Below are 11,720 nucleotides of genomic sequence, written 5' to 3' on the forward strand. Positions count from 1 at the left end.
TAGTGAGTTTGATGGAACGACAACATGCAACTTTTGTTCTCATATAAACTTGTTTCCCTGAATGTAACCTGAATGTGGCAGTGACATTTATCACAGCCCCCCTAATGTGTGCTTCAGTTTCCTTATTTTCACATTCTGAATTTCATTATTTGCAATGTTTCTAGTTGCATCTTTAGTAATAATGCAACGGTTTACTTGGGCCAAAACTACTTGTCCAAAGAAGTGTTTTTTTGCCAAATAAGCTTGCATGTACTTAGTAGAGGGTTTTGCAGCGAAAGAGAGACACATTTGTTAAATACTAATAAAGTGACATTTGTCAAAAAGAGGCATTTCAATTACTGACTAATAAACTTTTCATTGCCATTGAATTATTATTATTAAGGTCCAATTCCATTTCTACTCCTTACCCCTACCCCTTCATTTAGCGCGTTCTGGTGTGAAGGGCTAGGGATTTCCCAATTTTCTTTTAGTTGGAGAGGTAAGGGTCAAATAGCTCTTCAAACAAAGATTTTTCAGGACCTCAAACGAGGAGCTAAGAAATATTTTAACATAGCTGCTTATGCAAGTATAATTCATGACAAATAATCATTTATTTTATGTTACATTCAATCTGGTGTTCATATTTAAAAGAAATGTTTGCCAAAAAATTTATGAAGTTTGCAAACATATCCGGCGTTACTAAATGCACAATAGTACAGCAACATAGACAAATGTAACCTCCAGAGCGCAATCGCCTCCCGGTTCCCCCGGTCCGATCACTTCCCTTTTCCCCATGGTGGCACAGAGGTGGCACCGGGGAAAACCTTTGGTGCTTTTGATTGCCAGTCCACTACAGCATTTGTGAACAGACTGCGGGAAACCGAGGCGTGAGGAGGTTGGAGAGAGCATCTGAATCGCTGACCGAGAGGTGTGTGGTGTGCTGCTTTTGGGCTTCCAGGGCCACGTTTTAGGCAGTAACTAAACTTATATGACTACAGATGAAGGTGGCATCTTTTAAGTTTGTGAAAAGCATCGCATCTACTTTGATGTATGATGCAGTGGCGGCTCGTGACTGCTCTTCCGATGATGCGCTAATTCAAAATAAGTGTTCGGATTGTCACGTGTGTGGTTCCCTTTTCCAAAATATGTGTCCTGCATGTGGAGAGGTCCTGTGTGCATCACGTGTTTTGTCAAAATAAGTGCCTGCTGCACACGCGTCAAAACCATTTATGATAAAAGAGACGCTCACGTTCCCTAAATACACGCAATACACTCCCTTAACAGTAAACTCTGATTACGCATGAGATTATGCGAGTATCTGGCAAACGCGAGCGTCTCTTTTCAAGTTCAAGGCAGCTGGCACTTATTTTGGCATGACACGTGATGCACACACGATCTCTCAAAGCGCAGAACACATATTTTGAAATGACGAACCACACACATGACAAGCTACATACATGTTGTGACGAACTTCGCATCGTGCGCTTAAAAAAAAAAGTCACCAGCCGTCACTGGTATGATGTCATATGACTGTGTAGTAGTGGTGTCCCATTTTCTTAGGGAATATTTTTTAACCCTTCCCCTTTTCACGCAGTTTCAAGGGGCAAAGGGAACGTCTGAGGGGTAGGGGTGTAAATTAGAATTGGGCCTAAACCTTGAAGCAATACTACACTTTCATTTACTACCATGTCATCCAAGATGTTTATGTCTTTCTTAGTTCAGTCTAGAAGAAATATATATAAAGTTTTTTGTGGAAAATATTTCAGGATTTTTCCCCATATAGTAGACTTTAGTGGACATCAAGTAAGATTACGTATATGTAAGGTCACGCTGGCGTGTCACACAGGTAATACAAGATGAGGTTATGGTTTAAAGGTACTTTTTTTGGCAAATGACGATTGTTTCGCTAGATAAGACCCTTATGCCTGTGTTGGGATCATTAAGAGCCCTTCTAAGCTGGATTGAAACTGCAATTTTAAACTAAAACTTTTTCACTATATGGACAAAAATCTTCAAAAAAAAAATTTCTCGACTGAACAAAGAAAGACATAAACATCTTGGATGACATGGGAGTGAGTAAATTATAAGAATTATGATTGTTTTCGTTTAATATTCGTTTAAGCATGAAGCGTGATAAAAAAATGCTTATGTACACGAAAACATGTCAGACGGTTTTGTGCTTATATATGTATATATGAATTTGTTAAAATCTTTTGTTCAAAGTGCATTCAGTCTACACAATATTCATCAGTATGTGTGTTTTTTCCCTCTGATCAAACGCAAGACCTTTGCATTTCTTGCACGTTTCTGTAGCATTGTTGTTATAGCATTTCTCATTCAGAGGAGCAGTGCCACATTCTGCACATCAGACCTAACACACAGTACCTTTATCATACACACCTCAATACTTACAGGAACATATAACGCACACACTTACCCAGAGGATATAGGATAAAAGCCAGCTTCTTTCTTTCACCATCACTTCTTTTAGCCCACACACATACACTTTTTCTGGCCACATCCTCTGCTCTGGCCAATAAATACTGAGCTCTCCTCAGGTTTTTTTCATCAGGTTTTTTTAGACCATTTTATTTGTAATATCCATTCCTGGCTCTTCTGTTCTTTTTATTGCTGGATTAAAAAAAATGCAGATTGTTCCAGAATTGTCAATTTCAGCTCCAAATGGAAAAATTCAGATGGTTGCGATAGACTGCATTTGCATTTTACTTTCAGGAGAGTTTTAGGAACCTCTTCCAGTTTGTGCTTTAATATTTTACTCATACCAACAGAATTGTATTGGTAACAGAATCATAACCCCGACTCTATTACTTTTGTTTTAAAAATGAAAACAAACCCCTTACCGAATTTACTATGAAGGTTTATTCATTGTGTAGTTGTGAATAAATCAATATCCATTTCTTTGACCTGTTTCACAGCAGTGTATCTATATGCGATGGTAATACTCTTTCACTTGTCTCCTCAGCTGAAAGCGTTCTTAAAGACATGCAAAGTGGCCAATTACTGCAAACAGATGCGACAGCTGCTGGAGAAGATACAGGAAAACTGCAACCACATTACAGGACGCAGACAGAAAGCAGCGTTTGCTGTATCTGATACTACAGCTGTGGTAAGTGTGCGAGTTTATGCCAGGATATGTGTCCGGCTATGAAGACATCATAAAATCGATCTTGTTTTCTTTCGTAATAAATTTCCCTGACGTTACTGTGCATGAATGATCAGTGATTTAAGAAGAAATTTTTTATTTTTTGTTAATATTGAATAACTGATGTGGAAAGGCAAATTTAACCAGTAATGACTAAAGCAAAACATGCTTTAATTAAATTATAATACTTCCTTCTGAATATTCATACACATGGCCCATAACAGCACATCTAGTCAGACGAACTCTTGAGACCAAACATGGCTGAGAGATGATGTTTATTTTAACAGACTGTACTTATTTTAATCCCCGTACATCACCCACCCAGCTTTCCATCCCATCGCAGGTGACCGTCGGTCACCCGCAGCCTTCATTAAAGGGCACGTTCTCGTACATCATGCGTACATCTCGTGCGCATTTATGGGTGAATACGTCTGAGCGAGTGTTACATTGACCACTAAAAGCAGTTTGTAGTGGTTGGTCTGAGGCCTGGTTGACCGCACCACCTGCAGGTCAAGAAGTCCAGACACGGGCCTTCAGACAGACGCACGCGGTCGCCGGGGTTCGGAGTGCTATTACGACCGCCGCTGACGCTCGATCGGTGGCGGATATGAGAGCAGATAAGAAGTAATGGAGCGGAAAGCTTTCTAATGCCATTTCTCTCAGCGAGACAGTCTGAGGAGGAAGACGAGCAGACGTTAAGTGCTTCATCTGTGAGCGTCTGTTGACGTTGACTCCATGCTCGCTGACTGGGTTAGTAATGACTTGAGATGGACCAGTAGACAAGTATTTTAGTCTATTCTAGGTCTTTCTATAGTATTAGAAGTGCAGACTTGAATTTGGCACACGTGTGCTTTGACCGATGTGTCCTGGGCATCAAATTCAAATACAGTTTACATAAATAGTTGTTTGATAACTTAAATCTAAAATAAATATATTTTGTTCACATGGGTATCGACTGAAATGTCAGTTTTTTGAGAACCGTAGCAGTGACAAAGTTGATGAAAGACCGAAATAAGAGGAGCGCAGGGGTTAAGGTTGTGAGAAAAGGTTAGAAGTTGCTTCCTCTCTAGGGTGAGATCTCCACTCAATTCATCTCCATCTCCGCTCTCATTTGTCACCCCCGCTGACGCACAGCTCCTTCATTTCTCCTCCTCCCCTCCTCTGGACTGGCGCTTGCTTCTGATAAATATTTAAGGCCGTTTAAGTCTGAAATGAAGGTCTCTCTCTCTCTCTCTCTCTCTCTCTCTCTCTCTTGCTCGCACTCGCTCGCTCTCTCTCTCTTTCTGTGTGTTGGTAATGTTGAGCTGGAGGGAGAGATGTGGTAAGACAGAGCATGCAGACAGCATGGCACCACGCCGGGGCGCGTCTGTCGCCGGGCTCTGGCCAGCAGGAATGATGTCCTTTAGTAAGGAGGGTGGCATGGCAAACTTCTCACCCGGCACAGCCGCCAGCACAGCTGCATAAAGCCACCCGCCTAACAGATTTATCCAACCAACAAATATCTGTTTCTACGATTTGTGCCAGCACCTCCAGGTCTTATACCACCACAACACAAACCAAAGGGAGCTTAAATAACCCAGTACAGTACATGAGGATCCAGATTATCTAGACTGTAAAAATGAATCCTTACTCAATCTATATAAAAGAGATAGTTCACCCAAAAAATTAAAATAATGACTCAACCTCATGTCCAAACTCATTTTCAGAACACAGTTGAAGATATTTTATATTTATTACAAGAGCTTGTTGACCCTTTATTGAAAATCTACGTACGGTAGATTTGCGCTAGACTGAAGTCACCTGACCGCAGTGACGTGTTATCCTCAGACATGTTTGCAAAGTTTTTTTTTCAAACTTACAGCTTGCGTCTCCCTCAGACTGTAAACTAAGCCGGGGCGCACAAAAAAACAGCTGGGGCGCACCAGATAACACGTCAGCCGGGTCACTGCAGTCACATGACTTTAGTCTCGCGCATACGCTTCACAACAGACGCGGAAGAGAAGACAATGTTGAATAAAGACGTAATTATTGTTATTTTTAGACCAAAATGTATTTTTTGATGCTTCAACACATTCTAACTGACCCACTGATGTCACATGGACTACTTTGATGATGTTTTAATACCTTTCTGGACATGGACAGTATACCGTAAATAGATTTTCAACGAAGGGTCAACAAGCTCTCGGACTAAATCTAAAACACACTGTGTTTCCGAAGATGAACGGAGGTCTTACAAGTTTTGAACGACATGAGGGTGAATCATTAATGACATTATTTTTTTATTTTTGGGTGAACTATCCTTTTAAAGATTTCAAGGTTATATTTTCACAGAATGTTCTTTACATTACATAGGACATAGGATTTTATGTAGAAACATAAGCTGGGTTTTCTCATATTCTCGCACTGCCCACAGGTCTACATCTTTGACTCATCATTGCATTTATTGTAGCTCAATATTTAATTGACGCACAAGGAAAGACCGCATCAGTAGGAGAACAGATGCTTTAAAGGATGAAGCCCTCGGTTTCCTGCGCAGCTGAGCCTTGTTGGTCATGTACACATCTGTTAGCTTTGTTTGGGTTTGTCTCATGAAGGAAAGACCATATTGTGCCATGTTTTCACTTTGATCATTTTTCACTCTCTTACAAACCACTTGAAATTGTTACAAATAAGTTTAGATGACTGTAGACTGAAGTTGAGATTTATTACCGCCTATTGGATTTAGAGGTCAACTAATCTCATTTTGCCTGATCAATATCATCCACAAAGACCTTTAAGGAAAGACTGGCAGAGATTCAATGGTCTGCTTTGTCTCTTCCACTCTTTCTTTTACCTTATTTAACTCGTTCTTTTAGTTCAGCGGCCTCTATCAACACCAAAAAAATCACAGGGTCGGTGCCTAGGGGAAATAATTTTCCCCATCATTATCACTGTGGATCAAGGTGTCTGCCAAACAGTGGCGGCTTGTGACTGCTCTTCTAAGGGGCGCAAATTTAAAATATGTGTTTGGAGTGTTGTGTGTTGCTCGTGTTTTCAAAATATGTGTTTGTTGCATCACGTGTTATGTCAAAATAAGTGCCTGCTGCACATGCGCAAAAACCGTTTATGATAAAAGAGACGCTCATTTTCACAAAATACACAAAAAACACTCCCTTAACTGTAAACTTTGATTACGCATGAGATTACGTGAGTATCTGTGAGCGTTTTTTATCATAAACCCTTTAGACGCGTCTGCAGCAGGCACTTATATTGACAAGACATGTGATTCACATAGGTTCACTTGACGCACCGAACACATATTTTGAAATTAGGAACCACACACATGACAGGCTACATACATGTTGTGACAAACTTCGCATCGTGCGCCCTCGAAAAAAGAAGTCACCAGCCGCCACTGCTGCCAAATGCATAATGCTCGTACATATTTATCGCATCAAAGACTTGAGAGAAAAGACATCTGGTTTACTTCTGCTTTTGTTTCTATTTATGACGAAGAATTGTCTTTGGTTTTCTCTTATGTAATGCATAAGAAAACTGTGTAGGCCTGCAGGTACTGGTGTGTTTAAAGGGATAGTTCATCCAAAAATCGAAACACTGTCATCATTTACTCACCCTCATGTTGTTACAAACCTGTTTAAATTTCTTTGTTCTGATAAACACAAAGGAAGATATTTTGAGAAATGTTTGTAACCAAATCATTCGTGTACCCCATTCATTTCCATAGTACCAAAAAAGAATACTATTTTACTTTAGCATGCAGTAATGTGTGGGCATTTTGGTATGTTTACAGGTGGCATGGGAGAAGCAGGTAGCAGAGGAGGGAACGCCCCTTACGAAATATTACAGCCAGTGGAAGAAACTTCGTGAAAAGGAAATTCAGCTGGAGATCTCTGGAAAAGAGAGGGTAAAATACCAAATGCACAGATTTACTGACATCATCCAAGTAATCCCAAATACATTTTAAAGAGGTAGCTTGACATCTCACGGCGCGAATGATGCGTTTAGCGCAGCATGGTTGACACAAAACCGCCTCATTCGCGCATCTAATTTGCGCAAATGATGCGAATTGAACGTTGCCACGCAAGTTGAAAAGTCTGACACTGGACACTGGTTCCCTCTCTAAAGAGCCCATACATTTTTCCCATAGACTTTGGGATTATCACAAAAATAAGCTCTGTGTTTACAAAAGTTACACATTTTTCACAGAAGTTAATATTCACAGATGAATACAAAATAAATGACTTTGAGTGTTTTTGTGACAGGTGCAGTTTGATAGAGAAAAAGACAGGCTTACCTACTGTATGTATGATGCTGTGTATGGCACAGTGTAAGAAATATACAAGAAAAAAAGGGATTCAATCGATTTATTTTCTATATATTACAGGGTAGCTCAACTGGTAGTGGTAAAGCATTGTATTAGCCCCCAAAAGTCATGAGTTCAGTCCCTCATACTGATGATAAACGTATAGATTAAGTTCCCATGTATGAAAGTGTCTGCCAGAAACATAAATGTATATTTGGCATTGTGGAGGTGTAGCAAAAAGTGCATCGTAGGCCCCATATGTAGGCATGAGTTGGGGTTATGGTGTAACACTAAAGTTTGATTTGTTGAGAGGATCAAGCATATTATATTTATTTTCAAGCCAGCGTTCTCTTTCAAAAACATATTGCTGCTATTGTAAAGCTCATCTTGGATGTATGCGAAAGACAGATGTAATCATCTTGTGAAAACCGTGGCGCTGGGTATGTGAACGCGCACCTACTGTGTGTGTGTGTGTATGTGTGTTGGAGCTGGAGCGTGTCCATAGGGAGATAATGGAGATGACACCAGGCGGAGTGTTGGCGTCTAGGAAGCGGCAGATTGGCGGAGGAGGCGGCAGGGCTAGTGCTACAGGAAGAGTATTATAGCGCTCAGGGCTGCATCCCAAGCTTTGATCCACCGAGTCCCCACGCTCAGATCTGATTACCACTGCCCCCCTCATAACTGCCTGTAGTCAGGCTTCCTCCATCAATACAGAAACACACACTCACATTCGTATGGGCCATTATCTTTTACACAAAAATGTAACTATTATGTTTTTCTGGTTGGTTTATATCCTGAATATATACTGCATTGTTTATTGATTGTTTTTGCCATCCTTTTTATGGAATTCATCTCCTCCAGACTTTTTCAATGACTATGTCATTGTAAGATGTTTGTGAAATAGAAGGAAAGGAATCTCATAGACAGTCATAGAAAGTCTTATAGAAAAAACACTTGCATTGTATGTTTAGTCTAAATTGCAATCTGAAACAAAAATAAATCAGAAGTCAGCCTAACATTCTCATTGATGTCATATTTCAACTTTTAAAGGTGCAGTGTGTGACGTTTAGCGACATCTAGTGGTGAGACTGTGAATTGCAACCAACGGCTCAGTCCACAGCTCAACCCTAATTTTCGAAACGCATAGAGAAGGTACGATAACGTCACAGGACAAACACTCCATCGTCTGAGACAACGTAGCGACAAAACGCGATCTGTAATGGAGTTTGTCTATTTAGGGCTACAGTAGAAACATGACGGCGACTTCCTTGTAAAGGGACCTGCAGTGTATGTTGATAAAAACGTTTCATTCTTGGGTAATAAAAACAATACAGTTCATTACGTGAGGTCTTTATACACCACTCATAACGTAGTTATGTATATAATATTGCATTTCTGTCAAAAGATCCTACTTAAAGTTACACACTGCACCTTTAAGTTTATATCAGAAGGATATATGAAGAGTTTGGTTCTAAAACACAAAAAGCAATAAATCCCTGACAAGTTTTTTATTTTTCAAAATGTTATCAATCCATTGAATCAATATATAAATGTGCATTCATCTTTGCTATGTTATATTCATTTAGTTGACTAGTGGTATACACTGACTAAAAAAATAAACATTAATGGCATTAATCAAAACACTTACTTTGTCATATTGAGAGGACTGTCATTGCTGCTGTCATCCTTGGGACGTCAGCGCTGAACTTTTTTGACAGCGATCAGCTGTGAAATGTTTTGGTCGTGCTCGATTTTTTTTACTTTTAGTAAAATAATAGAAAGTTTTGTATAACATCCCGTGGGCTAAATGTGTTAGAATGACAGAAGCTTGATGCTGTCGTGTGTGAACAAGCAACAGCCGCCATTTTTCAGTCGCCCGAGTGCCTCTCACATAAATTGTTCGATTTTGATGGCTTACGTCTCTTCCCTGCCACAAAAAACACCACAGGTTTATCAATTCCATCAAAAAGTTTATTTTGTTTTTGTGTTGATCACGAAGTACAAAGTAGATGAGGAAAACTAGGATTCTGTGTGTATTCGACGAGCAGCCATTGTTGCTTACAGTGCGTGGAATGGTGCGCTGTGATTTGCTGAGCGGATTTATTGCATTCTGCTGAAAAGGAGGACTGCCGTTTGTCGTGTTTTGTGAAAAAAGGGAGAAAAGATGACAGAATAACACTGTGGATATTGGATTTTGCATAAAATTAAGAATTTGGCGTTTATTGCGTTTTGGAAACCAAACTCTTCATATGAAGATATCATTTTTCTTTCATTCTCTGTTAATTCAGATGGAGGACTTGAATCTCCCGGAAATCAAGCGGAAGAAGGCTGAAGAGAAGAAAGTTGACAAGAAGGAGTTTAAGGGTCTTTTCGAGTCGGATAGTGATGATGACGGTGATGACAACCTCCTCAAAACCAAAGGTAACCATATTAATAGCTTTAAGCATTATCTGGTTCCCACATAAAGCATACGTAATCCACAAGAGACATGTATAGAAACACTGCTGGTTTAACACATAGGGCAAAGACAATATTCTTATTTCTTGAATATTTTTCTCATTTTGACAATAGTTCTGAATATCCCAAAACAATTGAAACATTTTATTTGCCTGTAATGCCACTCTTTGTCACAGGGAGGCTGTAGTCCATTGCATTGAACTGTAAGAAGATAAAAATGTTAACCTGAATTGAAACACATCTGACGGTTTGTTTAAATGCTCATCTGTATGAATGATTTAACAACATTTACTTTTTTTAATTATAATTTTTTTATTTTAGATATTTAAGAACACAGGAATGTTTGAGTGAAACATGGTGCTCAATTATACAATATAAGATAGATAGCATTTGATTTTTTTGTACCAAAATTGGACGGGTTGGTAAAGGTGAGGGGTTAAGTGAAAAGTGTTGATGTCAGCTCTTAAGTACTATTTTAGTACTAATGAATCCTTCCCATTGACTTCCATAGTATTCTTTTTCCTACCTTGGATATCAATGGGGCTCTGATCGATTTTGTTTGCATGTTGACTTTAAGCTGCTCAAACAGGTTAATCTTAGCAAATAATAATAATTATTCATAAATGTTAAATGGCATACAAATATGAAACATGAGATCTGTAATAGTTTCAGTTCAGGTTGGAAGGTCTTTCTCTCTCTCTTTCTCTCTCTCTCTGTCTTTCTCCCCCTGTGAGAATGGAGCTCTGTGGAGGGCAGGTCAGCTGTCAGACATGCACTTGCCTCTCCTCTTTAACTCTCTGTAATAGTTGTGCATTGGGTCATGTGTCGGACACATGCCACACTCTCCCACCCCTGCCGCCCATGGGCCGACAGCCGCAGAAAAAGTCCCATAGAGGTGGGAGGCAAGAGGAAGAGGGCTTTTTTTCCATCTGGTCCTCATTGTGTGGAGTCCCTACAAATCTCCTTCGCTCTCTTTCTCACACACTCCGTTCTCTCTTACAGGAAGCTTTTTTGCATGCTTGGATCCCAATGGGGGTTTGTAATTCAAAACATTTGCTTGGAAAGATGTTAGTGGCTGCTCCTTTACCACACAGATTAACTGCCCCCATACCTCCAGTGCTCAACCCGAGAACAGTCACGTGACCACTGATATATTTTAATTAGCAACAAAAAGCCCTTTTGATTTGTTGTACACCAACCAGACATTAGCATCATATTTCACATTTTGACATTTTTATTTGAAGTATTTTTTGACTTATTAGAAATGTCCAGTCCTTCATAAGATAAAGTGTAGTTGACAGCAGTGTTGGTCGGAAACCTCATAGAAATCATAGTTCTCAGTCAGTCTGGACTTTGAAATGTGACACAATATTTACTCAATATTTACTCATTACAATGTGCCAAAGTTATCAGCCAGTAATCTCTCATAATTGTGCTGGCTGATATATCTGTCTGTTTATTTCTTTAAGTAGCTTTTGTCGTGCACCAACACCTGCTGTGTTTGTCTGCTTTACTTATTTAATATTCTCTATTTGAGTTTAGTTTTGTGGCAGACTACATAATGCCATCAACTTTATCAAAAACTTTGCTCTCAAAGTTCATAAACACCCGGATTGTCTGTGCCTTTGAGCAACATTTTATATTCTGTCTTTGATTTGTTTCATCCTTACTATTATTGATTAGCAGTCATTAAAGTCTTCACCTTGTTCTTCTGGTAGTCGTCTGAACCCGTGATCTCTGCGGTCAACCTTTCTCCGGTTATATTAAGATGCATTAGCCCGCTCTTGGCGGCAAGGTGTGCGCACATTGTTAAGCTCA

At 39.6% G+C, this 11,720-nt stretch overlaps 1 protein-coding gene across 1 annotated transcript in view; it reads left to right on the plus strand.

Moving 5' to 3' along the window:
- The window catches only part of noc2l (NOC2-like nucleolar associated transcriptional repressor), a 33,075-nt gene that overhangs the window by 16,994 nt on the left and 4,361 nt on the right, over nucleotides 1-11,720 (plus strand). Inside the window, exons 15-17 of the mRNA XM_065285854.1 lie at nucleotides 2,963-3,106; nucleotides 6,933-7,046; nucleotides 9,734-9,866. Coding sequence (XP_065141926.1) covers nucleotides 2,963-3,106; nucleotides 6,933-7,046; nucleotides 9,734-9,866 — 391 coding nt within the window. The remainder of the gene's footprint in view (nucleotides 1-2,962; nucleotides 3,107-6,932; nucleotides 7,047-9,733; nucleotides 9,867-11,720) is intronic.

The sequence above is a fragment of the Paramisgurnus dabryanus genome, chromosome 21, assembly GCF_030506205.2.
Source record: "Paramisgurnus dabryanus chromosome 21, PD_genome_1.1, whole genome shotgun sequence".
Classification (NCBI taxonomy): Eukaryota; Metazoa; Chordata; class Actinopteri; order Cypriniformes; family Cobitidae; genus Paramisgurnus; species Paramisgurnus dabryanus.